At 39.0% G+C, this 19,509-nt stretch overlaps 1 protein-coding gene across 1 annotated transcript in view; it reads left to right on the top strand.

Annotated features, from left to right (window-relative positions):
• Positions 1-19,206, top strand: part of NDUFA12 (NADH:ubiquinone oxidoreductase subunit A12) — a 29,055-nt gene extending 9,849 nt beyond the window's left edge. The window contains exon 4 of the mRNA XM_049627507.1: positions 18,935-19,206. Coding sequence (XP_049483464.1) covers positions 18,935-19,115 — 181 coding nt within the window. The 3' untranslated portion in view covers positions 19,116-19,206. The remainder of the gene's footprint in view (positions 1-18,934) is intronic.
• Positions 19,207-19,509: the final 303 nt, after the last annotated feature.

Raw genomic sequence — 19,509 nt, 5'->3', positions numbered from 1 at the left:
CATGACCTGAGCCAAAGTTGGAGCCTAACTGACTGAGCCTCCCAGGGTGCCCCGATTCAGTTTTAATTAGAGAGACAGGTATTATATACAAAGTAGCGAATAGCAAACAGTTTATCATTGTTATTCAAATAACTATTTTTGTTTGGTTGGTTTTTAATGTTTACTTATTTTTGAGAGAGGGAGAGAGAGAGAGAATGTGAGCAGGGGAGAGGCAGAAAGAATGGGAGACACAAACTCCAAATCAGGCTCCACGCTCTGAGCTGTCAGCACAGAGCCCGACCCGAGGCTTGAACTTATGAACCGTGAGGTCATGACCTGAGCTGCATTTGGATGCTCAACCAACGGAGCCACCCAGGTGACGTTCAAATAACTATTGCATGCCTACCAGATGCCTAGAACTGTTATAGACACTGGGAATACAATAGTAAATAATGAGAGTTCTTGCTCTCATTGAATGGAGACAGAAGAACAAATGTATTCTATATTTTAGGTAATGGTAAATGCAAGGAAGATAATATGAAGCTGGCATTCATAAAAAGATAAAGAGTAATGGAGTGGCTGTCTTCTCTGGAAGTTAGAAAAGGCTTCCTTGAGGAAATGACATTTGAAGAGGGGAGGGAGCAAACCAGGGAAGGGGACAAAGAGCTCCAGGCAGTAGAAACCACAGTGCAAAAGCCTGTCTGTTGAGATATATTTGCATGTATTCAAAGAACAGCAGTGTGGCCAGTTTGGCTGGAATGGAATGACCACAGGGAAGATTTTAGGTAACTAGGAGAAATAGCTAGGGCCTGGATCATGTACATGTGGTAAGCCATGCTTTTTTGGCTTTTTTTCCCTAAATTTCTTTGAAAGTCACTGGAAGGTAAAGTAGGATGTGATCTGTTTTATAATTTTTTTTTAAATTAGGAACAATCCTAAACTTCCTGAAGAGTTGGAAGTATATGAATCATTTCAAAGTAAGTTCCCAAAGGATGTCCTGAATACTCCAGTGTGTAATTCCTACAAACAAGGATATTCTCCTATGTAACCACAATTTAACCGTCAAAGTCGGGAAATTAGGAGTCATATCATCTTCAGATCCCATTTAGTTTTCATCAGTTGTGCCAACAAATGTCTTTTATAGCCAGAGGGTCTAATTGTGCATTTCATGTGGAGCACATTTCTCTCTAGTCTCTTTAACTTTTCCTTAATTTTCATGACCTTCACACTTTTGAAAGTTACAGGCCAGTTATTATTTTTTTAATGTTTTTATTTATTTTTGAAGGAGAGAGACAGAGACAGAGCATGAGTGGGGGAGGAGCAGAGAGAGAGGGAGACAAAGAATCCGAAGCAGGCTCCAGGCTCTTGAGGTGTCAGCACAAAGCCCGATGCAGGGCTGGAACTTACGAACCCTGAGATTGTGACCTGAGCCGAAGTTGGACGCTTAACCAACTGAGCCACCCAGGCGCCCCTGCAGGCCAGTTATATTGTAGAAAGTCCTTCAGTGTGGGTTTGTCAAGTGTTTTCTCATGACTAGATTCAGACTATGTCTTTGGCAGAAATTTCACAGAAGCAGTGTCCCATGAGGTGGCACCCTATTTTGATTAGTCCCATTACTGATGATATCTTCTCACTTGAATAGGGTATATCTGCGAAGTTTCTCCTTTCTAAAGTTTTCCCTTTGCAATTAATTAGCATTTTATGTAGAGGTACTTTGAAGTTATTTAAGTATCCCATTACTCATCAAACTTTCAGTCTACTCGTTTATTGTATCAGTATGAACTCCTGTTACAACCAATGAGTTACAATTCATTACTATGCTTGTTCCATTTGTTTATTTATTTACTGACTTAACTTATTTTCCTGCTCTTCTTCACCTATATCGCTTATTGCCCTACCCCCATACTCTCTGGCAACCGTCAGTTTGTTCTCTGTATTTTTGGGTCCATTTCTGCTTTTTGTTTGTTTTGTTTTTTGTATGTTTTATATATTTTAGTTACTTACATGTGAAATCATATGATATTTGTCTTTTCCAGTCTGACTTATTTTGCTGAACATAATACCCTCTGGGTCCGTCCCATCTGTTGTCACAGATGGTAAGATCACATTCCTTTTTTTATGACCGAGTAATATTCTACTGCATTTGTACACCACATCTTTTTTGTCCATTCATCTTTGAATGGGCACTTGAGTTGCTTCCATGTCTTGGCTATTGTAAATGATGCTGCACTTAACGTAGGGGTGCATATATCTTTTTCAATTAGTGTTTTTGTTTTTGTTGGGTGAGTATCCAGTAGTGGAATTACTGGATCATATGGTAATTTAATTTTTAATTTTTTGAGGAAGCTCCATACTGTTTTCCACTGTAGTTGTACCAATTTTATTTCTACCAACAGTGCACAAGAGTTCCTTTTTCTCCATATCCTCGCTAACACTTGTTATTTCTCATCTTTTTGTTGCTAGCCATTCTGACAGCTCTAAGATGATATCTCATTTGGTTTTGATTTGCATTTTCCTGATGATTAATGATGTTGGGCATCTTTTTGTGTGTCTGTTGACCATTTTATTTTATTTTTGAGAGAGAGAGAGACAAAGCATGAGTGGGGAAGGAGCAGAGAAAGGGAGACTCAGAATCCGAAGCAGGCTCTAGGCTCTGAGCTGTCAACACAGAGCCCGACACAGGGCTCGAACCCATGAACCAGGTGATCGTGACCTGAGCCCAAGTCAGAGACTTAACCAACTGAGCCACCCAAGAGCCCCCTGTGATTTACATTTTTAAAGCATCTGTGTCATTGCCGTGAAGAATGAGGAAGGGGGGGCAGTGTTGGAGCAGGCTGATTGCTGGACTAACGTGCTAGTGCTGCGAGTTGTGAGTTTGGGGACTGTACCAGTTACCCATTTTATCTTAAATTTAGCTTAAAACAATAAACAGTATCTCTCATGATTTCTGTGGGTAAGGAATTGAATGCAACTTAGCTAGATGCCTCTGGTTTAGGGTCTTTCACGAGGCTGCACTCGAGATATCGTTTGAGGCTGCAGTCCCCTCCATAGCCAAATTCATTCATGTGGCTGTAGACGGACTTCAGAGATTTGCTTCCGCGCTCACTCATGTGGGCCTCTCCACAAGGCCATCTCTTGTGGCAGCTGGCTTCTTAAGAGCAAGTGAAGAGAACACCTGAGATGGAAGCCACAGTTGTGTGCGTGTGTGCGTGTGTATTTTTCCTTTTTTTTTTTTTTTTTTGGAAGTATAGTTAACATGGTGTTACATTAGGCCAGTCTTTTAAAACCTAATCTCAGAAGTAACATCCTACACTTAATGCTGCGTTCTTTTTATTAGAAATGAGTCAGTAAATACAGCCCATACTCATGGAAAGTGGATGAAAGTGAGGGAAAAAAACCTCAGTTTCTTTCTTCCCTAGTAGGGAAAAACTCTTCCCTGCTGTGTGTTTCTCTTGTGAGTCTCCTTTACATACTAGACACTTCACTTCTGACACTTCCGGTTACCAAATGTGTAGGGATTCCCCCCCCCCCCCCCCAACAACAAGAAAGTCTCTGACAGCAGCTGGGTGTCCTACAGTTTAACTCATTTTTGACACTGTCTGTCTGGAGATAGTGTCAGATCCCACAACAGGTAAGGTTTCAGTCCCACAAGACTGCCCCCTCTACCTCTTCCTCTGATGCCACTCACAAGCCCAGTGCTTCTGAGCAGCCAGCTATAGATTGGTCAGGAGGTTAGGGGGTGAAGCTGGAAATTCCAAGCTTTTGATCATGGCTTGGTCTTCCTGGTGACTACCCTCATCCAGGACCATCTTGAAGCCTATCTAGAGTCACCTCATTAGAACAAGAGATGCTCCTACTGCTCTTATTACTCAGGAATTTATGAGAGTGTTGGGAGCCCTGTGTCAGGGTCAGATCAAAGACAGATATTAAGGGGCGCCTGGCTGGCTCAGTCGGTGGAATGTGTGATTCTTGACTTCAGGGTCATGGGTTCCAGCCCCATGTTAGGTGTGGAGATTACTTAAAAAATAAAATCTTTTAAAAAATATTTTTTTAATATTTATGTTTGAGAGAGAGAGCATGTGCAAGGCAGAGGGGCAGGGGCAGAGAGAGGGAGACAAAGCATCCAAAGTGGGCCCTATGCTGACAGCAGAGAGCCTGATGCAGGGCTCGAACTCACAAACAGAGAGGTCATGACCTGAACCGAAGTCAGACACTTAACCAACTGAGCCACCCAAGTGCCAAAAAAATAAAATCTTAAAAAAAAAAAAAAAAAAAAGACAAATATTAAAACAATAGATGCTCCTAGTGTTATCATTAGGAAGTTGCAAAAGTCTCAGGAGCTCTGTGCCAGGAGTTGGGTACAGAGACCAGTATATATATTTTCTGTTATCCATAGAGGATTACACAGGGTATGTATACCCAGAGGCTGTGGTCATGGAGGCCATCCTAGAGACTGCCTACCACAGGGATATATTTTGAGTAAAATGGAGGATTTGCTGATGGAGTGAATTTTGAGAGAAAAAAGTCAAGGATGACTTCAAGATTTTTGGCCTGAACTACTGGTGGTAACTGAGGTGAGGAAGATCGGGTAGGGTGGGGGAAGCAGAACTGGAAGAGGTAATGAAGAATTCTACTTTGTCTATGTTAAGTAGGAGATGCCTGTTAGAAAACCAAGTGGGAATGGTGGGTAGACAGTTAAACACTAGTCTTTAGGTCAGGATAGAGGTTGGTGATGGAGATAGGACTTCATTGTCATTTTACCTAGTGTAGTATACAATGGAACTTAGTGAATTGTAGGTAAAAGGGTTAAGTGAATCTGATCTTCAGTTAAATGCCAGCTTTGTTTCCCTGGAAACCAGATTTGATTGTAGCAACTACAGGAGTCCCCTCTTATCCACGGTTTTGCTTTCCATGGTTTCAGTCACCCCTGGTCACCCATGGTTTAGAAGCAGGTGATCTCCTGATGTATGGTCAGAAGGTCAGTAGTAGCCTAACACTATGTCACAATGCCTGCGTCATTTACTGCACTTCCTCTCATCAGAAAAGTGTTTTATCATCTCACATCACAAGAGGAAGGGTGAGAATGGTACAAAAATATTTTGAGAGGAGGGAACTATATTCACATAACTTACTATATTACAGTTGTTCTATTTTACTATTAGTTATTGTTGTTAGACTCTTACTGTGACTAATTTATAAATTAATCTTTATCCCAGGTGTGTAAATGTAGGAAAAAGGATAGTATTTATAAGGGTTGGTACTATCCACAGTTTCAGGCATGCACTGGGGATCTTAGAACTTCACCCCTGCAAACAAGGAGGGGGACTACTATATACTGCTAGACAAAATTGATCCTTGATTGGTACATTGCATCTGGATGAGAGCAATTATAAATGCCTGGTGAGTTAGCTGTTTGAGCTTCCTTGTGTATTGCTGCTCTTAGATCTGGGATGTCCCTTGTGAGAATGGGAATCCTGAAGCTGTGCCTGTGGAGTTGTTATTAGAGGTGTTAGTTTTTGTAGAGCATGAAGCCTTTAAGTCAGGGCAGCTCCTGCACCTGATGTGGCTCTCCTCTCACTTGAGCCTAGGGAGTCCAAGAAAATGGGTCCTGAACAGCAGGGTGAGCAGCTGTCACCTGCACGAACTATCGCAAAGTCTCCCAATGAGAGGAACACCTGATGTTGCCTATGGGGTGAGCTGTAGTTCTGTCCTCTTTCTGAGACGTCTGGTGCTGGAGATGGCCTGTGATAGTATATGAATCTGTAGGGTAGCTGCATAATCTCAACTAGAGAAGGATTCCCTTCTGAAGTGTCAAGTGTTTATCCTAGAAACAGGGAATTTCTTCAATAAACTTCTGTGGTTCACATACTGTTCCCTAATCTAGTGGGAACATTAGAAATCTTGTGGGAAAGAGAGTTCACTTTATCTCATCGCAAGGCTTTCATTTCTTTGACTGTCAGCAGCTAGTGAGGCTGTTGGGTCTACCAGTAGATAAACAAAAGGTGTATGTGCTGATGTGAATGTCTGGGATGGGCAGTGGAGCTCCATGTACCTTGAAAATAAAAAACTGAATGCCTAGAACCTAGCACAGTACTCAGCTTACAAATCACTTATTCAACAAATGTTAAGCATCCCAGTATGTATCATGCACTGATAGATTTACACATTCACAGTGGTAAACAAAATAGATGGTCCTTGCTATCTTGGAGTTTATAGTCATTTAATGAATGCTAGCTGGTAGACTGTACTATAACTGAGTGTTATTTTTCTTTGTTACAGTACTTTTATTTTCTTAAAAAAATCTTTTTTAATGTTTATTCATTTTTGAGAGAGAGAGAGACAGAAGAGCATGAGCAGGGGAGGGGCAGAGAGAGAGGGAGACACAGAATTTGAAGCAGGCTCCCGGCTCTGAGCTGTCAGCACAGAGCCCAATGCAGGGCTTGAACCCACGAACCGTGACATCATGACCTGAGCTGAAGTTGGATGCTCAACCGATTGAGCCACCCAGGTGCCCCTTATAATACGTTTATTTTCTTATGTAAGTTCTATTCTCTTATAGAATCAGCAGTGAGATTTTAATTTCTTTTTCAGGAGTTTATATGAGCTTAACCTGACTGAACAGAATACTCAAAGTATTTCAGTAGATCACAAATAGTCTTTTATGCCATTGTACTCTTACACCATTTTGATTATCCTTAATTTTATCTCTATAGCCACAGTAATGCACCAAAGTCTTTATTTCCTTCCTTCTTCCTTCCTCCCTTCCATCCTTCCTTCACTTCCTTCCTTCCTTCCTATTTTGAGACAGAGAAAATCTTAAGCAGCTTCCACACTCAGCACGGAGCCATGGGGCTTGATCCCATGACCCTGGGATCGTGACCTGAGCTGAAATCAAGTGTGGAACACTCAACTGACTGAGCACCAGGTGCCCCCTTTATTTTCATTTTTATGCTTGTTAGCTTTTGCCTAGAATTAGTGACAGATTGGGGTGTCTGGGTGGCTCAGTTGGTTGGGTGACTGACTTCTGCTCAGGTCATGATCTCACAATTTGTGAGTTTGAGCCCCACATCGGGCTCTGTGCTGACAGCTCAGAACCTGGAGCCTATTTTAGATTCTGTGTCTCCCCCTCTCTGTACCCCTCCCCTGCTCATGCTCTGTGTCTCTCTGTCTCTCAATAATAAATAAACGTTAAAAAAAATTAAAAACAAAAGAATTAGTGACAGATAAACCAAGTAAGTAGTTAGTATCTATATAAAATTTGACAAAGGAAAATGTTGAGAGTAAAATGGTGGAAAATTTGGGCTCTTTATGCATAATAGTATAAAATTACTGTTTCTACTTCTATCAAGAGTTTTTTGAAGTGTTGGAACCCTGAAATCCTTTAAATCAAGTTAAACAAATATGGCTTACCTAGATTTTTCTCTACTATGTATATACTTTTTTCTCCACTTGGTGGCACCTTCTGTTCATTTCTAAGTAACATCTTTTCTCCCTCAATGTAGTACAGCCAGTCTCTCCTTGTATATTGATTTTTCTTATTAAGATTAATGGTTAAATTACTGAAGTAATAAAATAAATACACTATTTTCCAAATAATAGTGTATGTTGAAAATTTCCTATTTTTAACAGAAAATTATTTTTGCCTTGAAGATTTTTCCATAGCCATAGCGTAATTAACACATGTTTTTACTCTTGTGAGGATCCCTTTTCCTTGTGGTCAGCTTTTTTTCAGTTAGCATATGATGTTCTAGATGCCTTTGTAGAAAAATAGGGTGCAAGTTAGGGAGACTGAGTGTGATAGGAATCAACGTTGCTTCATAGGTTTAGGTTTGAGAGGTTGGATGGTGTCACCATTCACTGGGATGGGAAGACTGGGAGAAGAGTAGGATGGGGAGTGGAGGATTACGGTCAGATTCTCTTTGGATATAGTAAATTTGAGATACCTATCAGAAATCCAAGAGAATAGATGTGTCAGGTGACCAGCTGGTATATAAATCTGGAGTTTAGGACAGAGGTTGAGCTGGCAAAGAAAAATGAGAAGTACCTAGCAAGGTAAGAGGGAAGGCAAGAGAGAATAGTGTTTCAACAAAGATGAGAAGGCTAGCTGAATTGATTGATGCTGAGAGATTGCTTGAGGTAAGTAAGGACAGAGAAGCATCCATTTGATTTGGCAGTATGAAGTTCATTGAGTCTAAATGGAATCTGTTCTTAAGAATGTGAGAGACCAGAAAAGTTTAAAGAATCTGGCAGGGGCAGGGATAATCTACATAACCCCTGAGAGACAACTGTCGACATTTGGCATATTTCCTTTAGTCCTTTTAAATAATTTTTTATGTCATTGTTGTATCCATAATCATATTCAGTTTTTTTCTCTTAATATTATAAGCAAATTTCCAGGTTATTAAAACAATCAGTACAATTACTGTTAATTTTTTTTTAATTATAAAAATGTGTAATTGTTATAGAAAATTTGGAAAACCCAGAGATATATGAAGTGGAAATAAAAATAAACTCCTTGGCCTAGAAATAAACACTGTTAACATTTCTTTTTTTTTCATTTTCTTTTTTTTTTTTAATGTTTATTTATTTTTGACAGAGAGAGATACAGAGCATGAACGGGGGAGGGGCAGAGAGAGAGAGGGAGACACAGAATCCAAAGCAGGCTCCAGGCTCTGAGCTGTCAGCACAGAGCTCAACACGGGGCTCGAACCCATGAGCCATGAGATCATGACCTGAGCTGAAGTCAGACGTTTAACTCACTGAGCCACCCAGGCACCCCTGAGGATCTGCATTTAAAGAGAAGGAATATTTCAAATGGATCACAGTGTGGAGAACAGATTACGATTTGTTGATCATACCCTCTTTAGAAGAAGGTTTGTGATTATAAATAACTATATATAGATATGTGTGTGTAACAGTATTTTGTTTGCTGGCCTCCTTTTCTCACTTAATAAATCACAAACATTTTCCCCATTTCACTAAATATTCTGCTTGTCAGTTTGAGATTTTTAGCATCTAAGGGGCTTTTGATGTATAAAGATTAATGGAAATTTGGATTTAAAATGAATATACTGTTTATTACAGCAGCAATCTATTACCATTTTTTATTTTAGTTCCAGTATAGTTAGCATATGGTGAACTGTTAGTTTCAGGGGTACAGTATAGTGATTCAGCTCCTCCCTACACCAGCCTGTGCTCATCACAAATGCACTCCTTAATCCTCATCACCTGTTCAACACATCCCCCGACCAACTCCCCTCTGGTAACCATCCGATTGTTCTCTGTAATTAAGAGTTACAGCTGCAATTTTTAAAACCTACTTGTTCTTCAGCCTTGAGGTCCAATTTATAAATAGGATAACAAGATTAGTAAATTGAACATTTTTGCATAAAAATAAAGAACAATTATTTTCTCTTGTTTGATAAGCTCAAATGGAAAGGATTAAAATCTCCTAAACAATTATCTCCTTTTTCCAGTTTAGTTAATTACATTCCTTTCAACATTTTAGGTCACAATTATAAATGTAGGATATATATTTTTTCAATATCTTCAAATGCCCAAAGTAGATAGATGAACAGACCTATCAAGCAAAATGTTCTTAAGCCCTTAAATGACTCATGTTTAATCACGCTAGAAACTTAAGGGTCGTCCTCACAGGTCTTTTTTCTCTAATATCCAGTCAGTCAGCAGGTTCCATGTGATTACTTTCCGAATATGTCCCACATCTGATCACTACTTCTGTCATTATTACCCTGGTCCAAACCACAGTTAACTCTTGCTGGAAACTTCTACCACAACCTTCCAACTGGTCTGATTACATTCTTGCAGCGCACTAGTATTCTCCACATACTCAGTGATTGGAGTGGTTATTTTACAAATCTCTGCTCAGAACTCTACATCAGTTTCCCATCATGATGACAGTGAAAACCCCAACTCCTTACAAGGCCTTGTGTGCTGTTGGCCCTGCCAGGCTCTGCATACACTGTCCTGTTCACTGTCCTGCCAACTCTTGATGTAGCCACTCTGTCCTCACTTTCCCTTGAATGGTGAGCGTGCCCACCTCAGTCGCTCTGTACCAGCTGTTTTCCCAGATGCAACATGGGTCACACCTTTACCTTATACAAGTGCGTCCTCTGGTGGCTCCTCAGTCTACCCTATCCAGAAGAGCCCTTTCCTTTCACACTGTGTCCTCTTCCCCTGCTCTGGTGTTTTCCTTGGTAGCACTTATCTCTGCCTGGTGTTTTGTTATAGAGTATTTAATTTATTGTTTCCCCAACTACCATGCTTCTTGATCATAGCAACTTTGTTCACTGCTGTGTCGCTAATGCCTAAAATGGTGTTTAACACATAGTGGATGCTCAATAAATTGTTGGATGAGGGGTGCCTGGCTGGCTCATTCGGTTAAGTGTTCGACTTTGGCTCAGGTCATGATCTCACAGTTTGTGGGTTCAAGCCCCGCGTCAGGCTCTGTGCTGACATCTCAGACGCTGGAGCCTGGTTGAAATTCTGTGTCTCCCTCTTTCTCTGCTCCTCCCCTGCCGGCACTCTGTCTTTGTCTCTCTCTGTCTCCCAAAAATAAATAAAAACATTTCAAAAATTAAAAAAAAAATTGTCGAATGAATGTAGATATACTGTCTTACTTGAAACAACCTTTGTTTTTTGTTTTGTTTTTTCTTAAAGTACACTTCACACCCAGCGCAGAGCCCAAGGCAGGGCTTGAACTCATGACCCTGTTATCAAGACCTGAGCTGCGATCAAGGGTTGGACACTTAACCAGCTGAGCCACCCAGACGCCCCTAATTTTGTAATTTGAATACAGTAATTGTCTTTGCTTCTTCTAGTTGATCTAGAAATGCTATGTCTGTCACTTCTTTTACAACTTGTATTTGAATTTGAAGGTAGATTTACATATGAATTCTATTCTGACTTTAACCTGTCTTTGCATGAGCCTGCAGGTGATTAGGGGAGAGGCAGAGATAAAGGGAGAGAGAATCCCAAGCAGGCTGTTGCACTGTAAGTGTGGAGCCTGATGCAGGGCTCGAACTCACAAACCATGAGATCATGATCTGAGCCAAAAATCAAGAGACAGACACTTAACCAACTGAGCCACCCAGGTGCCCCAACCTGTCCTTTCTAATACCTTTTCCCACTGAATCATTTGTTTTGTTATAGTCTTTTAAAAATATTCCCCTGAATAAGTTGCCAGCTATCAGCAGCAGAGGATGTCTTCCTTTGGGTGCATCTGCTTAATCCAGCCTCTTTCGGGTCAGGGGTGTTGTGTAAAATACTACTTGACCTGAACCGAAATGAGTGTTATTCAGTACACTGTGCTGCGAGATTCTTTTCAAAACAGATCCTTCCTAGTGTTTTATTTTCTGCTCCAGAAAATCAGAATATTAAGCCACTGTGCTCTAAGAACTGCAGACTGCCTGCTTAGGTAGATTTTCCTGTGTTACAGAATGTTACTCTATAACATTTCTCTGTTAAAGTGTATTAATTATACGCAGAAGACAAGATTTTGATTTTTAAAGTTCAGCTTTTGTTGAATACATTTCACTTACTATGCAGTGCTTCATTTAAGGTCAATTCTCACTTTTTTTTAAATTTAATTTATTTTTTTAATTTACATCCAAGTTATCATATAGTGCAACAATGATTTCAGGAATAGATTCCTTAATGCCACTTACCCATTTAGCCCATCCCCCTCCCACAACCCCTCCAATAACCCTCTGTTTGTTCTCAATATTTAAGACTGTCTTATGTTTTGTACCCCTCACTGTTTTTATATTATTTTTGCCTCCCTTCCCTTATGTTAATCTGTTTTGTATCTTAAAGTCCTCATATGAGTGAAGTCATATGATATTTGTCTTTCTCTAATTTTGCTTAGCGTAATACCCTCTAGTTCCATCCACATAGTTAGTTGCAAATGGCAAGATTTCATTCTTTTTGATTGCCGAATAATACTCCATTGTGTGTGTGTGTGTGTGTGTGTGTATACCACATCTTCTTTATCCATTCATCCATCGATGGACATGTGGGCTCTTCCCATACTTTGCCTATTGTTTGCAGTGCTGCTATAAACATTGGGGTGCATGTGTCCCTTCGAAATAGCATACCTGTGTCCCTTGGATAAATACCTAGTAGTGCAATTGCTGGGTCATAGGGTAGTTCTATTTTTAATTGTTTGAGAACCTCTGTACTGTTTTCCAGAGTGGCTGCACCAGTTTGCATTCCCACCAACAATGCAAAAGAGATCTTTCTCTGCATCCTCGCCAACATCTGTCATTGCCTGAGTTGTTAATGTTAGCCCTTCTGACAGGTGTGAGGTGGTATCTCATTGTGTTTTTGATTTGTATTTCCCTGGTGATGAGTGATGTGGAGCATTTTTTCATGTGTCGGTTGGCCATCTGGATGTCTTTGGAGAAGTGTCTATTCATGTCTTTTGCCCATTTCTTCACTGGATTATTTGTTTTTTGGGTGTTGAGTTGGATAAGTTCTTTATAGATTTTAGATACTAAGCCTTTATCTGATATGTCATTTGCAACTATCTTCTCCCATTCCGTCGGTTGCCTTTTAGTTTTGCTGATTGTTTCCTTCACTGTGCAGAAGCTTTTTATTTTGATGAGGTCCCAGTAGTTCATTTTTGCTTTTGTTTCCCTTGCCTCCAGAGACGTGTTGAGTAAGAAGTTGCTGTGGCCAAGATCAAAGAGGTTTTTGCCTGCTTTCTCCTCGAGGATTTTGATGGCTTCCTGTCTTACATTGAGGTCTTTAATCCATTTTGAGTTTCTTTTTGTGTCTGGTGTAAGAAAGTGGTCCAGATTCATTTTTCTGTATGTTGCTGTCCAGTTTTCCCAGCACCACTTGCTGAAGAGACTGTCTTTTTCCATTGGATGTTCTTTCCTGCTTTGTCAAAGATTAGTTGGCCATACATTTGTGGGTCCATTTCTGAGTTCTCTATTCTGTTCCAGTGATCTGAGTGTCTGTTTTTGTGCCAGTTCTATACCATCTTGATGATTACAGCTTTGTAGTATAGCTTGAATTACGGGATTGTGATGCCTCCTGCTTTGGTTTTGTTTTTCAAGATTGCTTTGACTATTTGGGGTCTTTTCTGGTTCCATACAAATTTTAGGATTGTTCTAGCTCTGTGAAGAATGCTGGTGTTATTTTGATAGGGATTGCATTGAATATGTAGATTGCTTTGGGTAGTATCAACATTTTAACAATATTTGTTCTTCCTATCCAGGAGCATGGAATCTTTTTTCCATTTTTTTGTGTCTTATTCAATTTCTTTCATAAGCTTTCAGTAGTTTTCAGTGTATAGATTTTTCACCTTCCTGGTTTGATTTATTCCTAGGTATTTTATGGTATTTGGTGATTCTAACATTTTTCAAAGATGAGTTGTTGGCAATTTTCATAGCTGGAAATAAGGAAATAAACTACCTATTAGTCTTGGGGCAGAAGGAACTGCTCTTAATTTCAGTTTCCAGAATAAATCTTTATTGTGTTCAAAGGTTGTCAGTGTATATAGTACATGCTAGAGATAGTCTCATGTAGAAAAATTGAGGTTTCTAGATTAAAAGTTCATTATTTGAACTTTTTCCATGTAATTTCAGTGAATGACTTTGCATGATGGGGTTGGCTTAGAAAAAAATTCCATTAAGGTTGACTGAGAGAAAGTCTGTCTGCCACTGAAACATCTGGGAATACTTTAGATTGAGTGATTAAAAAAAATTTTTTTTAATGTTTATTATTTTTGAGGGGGAGAGAGAGACAAAGTGCGAGTGGGAAGGAGCAGAGAGAGAGAAGGGGACACAGAATGTGAAGCAGGCTCCAGGCTCTGAGCTGTCATCACAGACCTGGATGTGGAGCTTGAATCCACGAAACGTGAGATCATGACCTGAGCTGAAGTTGGATGTTTAACCGACCGAGCCACCCAAGTGCCCCTAGATTGAGTGATTTTTTTAACAAAAGAAATGGTGGCTTAAGTGGTATGAAATAGAGTTAGATTAGAAATGGACAGAACCTATTTATGGTCTCAAAATAAAAGACAAATGACTTGGGGAAGATTTTAAAACTGCCTCTAATTGGTCTGAATTAGAAGAAGGATTTTTCTTTTTAATAGCTTAATTTCTTCTTATAAAGTAGTACATTTTCATTATAGGAAATTCAGAAAGTAACAAAGGAAACAAAAATAACCTATTATCCTATCACGCAGACAAACCATTCACACAGACAAATCACTGTTAACATTTTGACATATTTTTTAAAGTATTTATTTTGAGAGACAGAGTGAGTGAGCATGAGTGGGGGAGGGGCAGAGAGAGAGAGGGAAAGAGAGAATCCCAAGCAGGCTCCACATTGTCAGCACAGAGCCTGACACAAGGTTCAAGCTCATGAACCATGAGATCATGACCTGAGTTGAAATCAAGAGTTGGAGCTTAACCGACTGAGCCACCCAGGCACCTCAACATTTTGATATATATTCTTCTGATCTCTTTTTCTATTCATACAAATCCTTTTGTTTTTGTTTTTAATGTTAAGTAGGCCTTTTGAAGAGGTAGCCTGGGTTTAAATTCTAGCTCTACTACCTTGGGCAAGTTTTTAATAATTCCCCAGTTTCCTCATTTATGAAATTGGGATAATATCTATCTCATAGAGTTGTTATAAGGATTAAAGGAGTTAATATTTGTTAAGTATTTAGAGGGGCGCCTGGGTGGCTCAGTCGGTTGAGCGGCCGACTTTGGCTCAGGTCATGATCTCACGGTCCATGAGTTCGGGCCCCGCGTCAGGCTCTGTGCTGACCGCTCAGAACCTGGAGCCTGTTTCAGATTCTATGTCTCCCTCTCTCTGACCCTCCCCTGTTCATGCTCTGTCTCTCCCTGTCTCAAAAATAAATAAAACGTTAAAAAAAAAAAAAAGTATTTAGAATGGTATCCATGACTTATAAATGCTATGTAAATACTGTTAAATAAATTAAGTGAATAATCTGCCATTTAAACTTAACATATGGTGAACATTTTCTCAAAGTCATAAAATATTCTCTGTAATACAATTTTTAATGATGTTTTAGTCTTCTGTCATGTATATGTCATGAATTATTTAAAAAAATTTTTTTTATGTTTATTCATTTTTGAAAGAGAGAGAGAGAGACAGATCACAAGTAGGGGTGGGGCTGAGAGAGAGGGGGATACAGAATCCGAAGCAGGCTCCAGGCTCTGAGCTGTCAGCACAGAACCCGATGCAGGGCTCGAACTCAGGAACTGTGAGATCGTGACCTGAGCCGAAGTTGGATGCTCAACTGACTGAGCCACCCAGGCGCCCCTATGTCATGAATTATTTAAGTATTCCGTTTCATTCTTGGTTTTATTCTTTCCATTTTTTTCACTAATATAAATAAAGCTGTGGTCAGTGACCTTGTTCTTAAACATTTACCCACACGTCTCCATTTCCTTAAGGCACATTTCTGTGGGTAAAATTGTTGCATCCATGAATGAACATGTTTTGAAAGTGTTCGGTACTTCTTGCCAAATTGCCCTCGATTTATATTCTTAGTGTATATACATTCAGTTGTATGTGAGTGTTAGTCTCTATAATTTCACCAGTGTTGGGTATTATTACTTTTTAAAATCTTTGCCAGTTCAGCAAATAAAAATATAACTATATCTGATTTTATTTTGCATTGCCTTGATTGAGCTTTTTGTGTTTGCCATTTTTACTTTTTTCTTTTATGATTCATCCTTTAATGGCTTTCGTCCATTTTTCCTTTGGACATTTGACTTTTTCTTTCTGATTTGTAATGATAGGTGAACTACTTTTCTGTATATGACAAATATTTCCCCATTTGTTTTATCCTTTAATCTTGTTTGACATAGACATTTCAGTTTTTATGTAGTAGAATTAACACTTTTTCTTTATGCCTTTTTGCTTTTAATGTTAATCTTAGAAATGGTTCTTCACATTCTATAGATATCAATATTTTATGAATATAAATATTCACTCATGTTGTATCTGAGCATTATTAATCTGTCTGGAATCTATTTTGATGTATGCCTAGGGAAATCTAACTTGATTTCTTTTCAACAAAATTCATTATTCTAGCATAATTTGTTGAAAAATATTTAGTTGCCCCAATAATTTGAAATGCCAGCCTTACCTTATATATACTTCAGTCTGTTTGGAGAATTTTATTCCATAGTATTGTTCTTTTTTACCAGTTTTTATACCATTCTAATGTTTGCAACCTTTAATGTCTGATAATGCCCATCTTCCTGATTGTTAGGGGTTTTCAAAATTTTCTTGGGTAGGCTTTCAGCTGATCCATAGAAATATAATTGTCAAACCCTGTTGGGATTTTGATTCAGCTTGCATTTAGAAATAACAGTTACTGAGCCAACAAGGTTTGAGTTGGCTATCTTGTGATGAACTATTTTTGTCTTTTAAATGTTAGATTTATCATTCCCATCCTGGGGTTATTTAGATAGCTCTCAGGATTTTGGCAGATACTTAGATGCTATCATAATCCTAACCCTATTTCATCTCTTGATTGTAATTTAAGTTTCTTGACCAAAAGGTTCTCTTCAACCATTGAGAAGCTGTGTTCAAGCCTCAGCTTGGTGGCATATGTGCTTTGGGACCTTGGGAAAGTCATTTCAATTCTGTTTACTCAGTTTTGAAATATGAGATACTTAGATTAGTATGAAGTAAGTAACTGAATGGTATGTGTGGATATGCTTCATAAACTAAAGTGGGAAAGAATACTAGTTTTAGTATGATGAACACTTTTACCTCAAAAAACAATCATGTTTTTCTTTAGTCTTTCATATCCATTTAAAAAAAACATTATTTAATGCCTGGGTGGCTTAGTCAGTTGAGTGTCTGACTCTTGATTTTGGCTCAGGTCATGATCTCACGTTTCAGGAGTTGGAGCCTCGTGTCTGGCTCTGTGCTGACAGCACAGAGTCTGCTTAGGATTCTCTCTGTCTCTCCCCCTCTCCCTCACTTGTGTGCTCTCTCTCTTTCTCTAAAAGATGAATGCATGAACAAACAAATACTAAAAAAAAATTTAATGACCCAGCTGAAAATCTGCTTTGCAAAAACTGTTTGGTGTGGAAATCTAGAAGGTATGATTTATTTAGCCTTTATTTAATAATACCATACCAACAACAACAGAAAGGTTACATCAATCTAGCAGATTATAAACATTTTCTTGTTTCTTATAGCTCTTTATACTGCCATCATGAGAATAAATTGTTGCTCACTCATTCCTTGATTCTTGCCTGTAGCCTTGCTGGATAAACATTTTCAGATTTTATGTATTGTGGTAAAAATATTTTTTAGTTTTCTTGAGCATTTTCTATGTCTCCCTGAGATCTTCAGTCCCTCATTTAAGTAACTGGATAGACATATATCAGGTTTGGACTCTGTTTTCTTAAATATCATTTTAACCTTCAAGAGTCTTGACAGCAATTATTTAAATAAAATTTTTCTGTTATTTTGTTCACATAAATTAGTTCCTTAAGCTGCCTCAGCAAGGTAAAAGTTAAATATTTGTTGTGCCTTAAGCTTACATAAAGCCCCTTGATAAGTATCAGCCTTAGTTTTGACAACTAATCCCTCCTTTGAGTGGCTAGTAGAGCCTGTCTCATTGCCTGCCAGCATCTCAGTTGGGGCTCATGTTCATAGTCGCAGTTTACTGGTCCACGTCATTTTCCCTAATCCCCAGTTTCTGTTGGAGGATGTGAGAGAGACACCAACCCTGTGTGTACAGATGTCTTCATTCTTTATTGTGTTAGCTGATCATGATACAATGTCTTCAGACACAAATATAGCAATAGTAATAATAATTTATCTCCTCTCTTTTTGGTTTTAGCCAATACCTAGCTATATCTATCAATTACTACTAACAGATATTCTTAAACATAAGTAGCGTCATAAACTTTTCTCATTAATGTAGTCTTATTTTCCTGAAACCTCCTCTACTTGTCCTTTTCTCTATAGCTAGGAAATCCCCCCTCCCTTTTTTTTTTTTTTTTTTTTTTTGGGGCTTCCTTTCTCTTCCTTTTCCCCCCCCCCTTTCCCTTTCCCCTAACATCATCCTTTCTTGTGAGCTTCCAGCCTTGCGGAATCTGGTACGAATCCTCTTTCCGCTTCCTGTCCCATATAAACTCAGTGTTGCTTCCTGCTCAGTTCTTCTATTTGTCCCTTGGACTTTGATCCCTCCTTTTTCTGTCCTTAGTGACAGCTTCACTGTCTTTTTCCTTTCTACTCCATGCACCCAGCTTCCTTTAAATTGTTAAACACTTAAAAACTGAAATACTTGTGAACTTTAGGCTGTGATTTAATGTTTTTAATATAACAAATTGTATGTTCTGTAGTATTCATCTGAAGCTTGAATTTAAGGTGCTTGCAGAGATCTCTTCTTCAGCAAGAGCCTCTCAGTTTTAAACTAGAGCTTCATCAGCCAGAGCAGCCTGAGCATACCAAAACTCCAGATCAGCCTCTAGCATCTAATAGCAGTGCTGTATTTCATCAATTCTGAAATACATTTTTACCTCTAAAATTAGGGTACATATTATAATCAATAGTATCATGAGTTAATTGGCAGCATGTTTTTCTTAGAGATAACATATAAAATGGTGTATATTTGAAAATTGATAGTGTCGTAGATACGATGAAATATAGTAACAATAAAAGCAATAGCTAACATCTTTTGAGTACCTACTGTGCACAAGAATTTTTCTAGGGGCTTTATGTGTATTATCTCATTTCATCCTTATGCCATCTTTCAGAAGTCAGGATGCTCAGTTGAAAAAGCTAAGGCATAGAAGTGCAGCTAGTAAGTGAGGGAGCTGAGATTTGAGCTCAAGCCCCAGAATAGCCCCAGAGCTGCCCGCTTAGCTCACCTGCCACCACACCATCCTGCCTCTTCATAACTGTCTTTCTTTTCCTCTTTAAGGCATCGTTGGCTTCACTCTATGACTGATGATCCTCCAACAACAAAACCACCTACCGCTCGTAAATTCATTTGGACAAACCATAAGTTCAATGTGAGTGGCACTCCAGAACAATATGTACCTTATTCTACCACTAGAAAGAAGATTCAAGAGTGGGTCCCACCTTCAACACCTTACAAGTAAAGACGATGGAAAATAATTTAAACATGTATAATATGGGGCTCTTCGTGTAATTGCACTTTTACTGATTAAAATTCTTTGATTAAGCAATGTCTTTTATGCCTTTTTGCCCTTACCTTTGTCATTCATGAACTGCAAAATAGAAGCTTACAAACATGTGTAATTGAAGTAGACCTCTGTTGGGGTGTATTCCCCCCTTGCTGCCGCGGGCATGGCTGTGCTTCAGGACATTGCCTCACATAGTTGACCGACAGGGGAAGGCCTAAAGCTGAGCTGAGTCCAACAGACTTTATTGTGGGAATCTGAAACATGCTGGGACACAGGCTGAGTCATCAGAGCTGAATGGCTTTGATGGTAGCTCTCTAAGGGAAAGGTTATCAGGGATTTCCTATTTACT

This window comes from Panthera uncia, chromosome B4, assembly GCF_023721935.1.
Source record: "Panthera uncia isolate 11264 chromosome B4, Puncia_PCG_1.0, whole genome shotgun sequence".
NCBI lineage: Eukaryota > Metazoa > Chordata > Mammalia > Carnivora > Felidae > Panthera > Panthera uncia.
The sequence above is the reverse complement of the archived record's forward strand: the minus strand, read 5'-3'. Positions and strand labels throughout refer to the sequence as shown.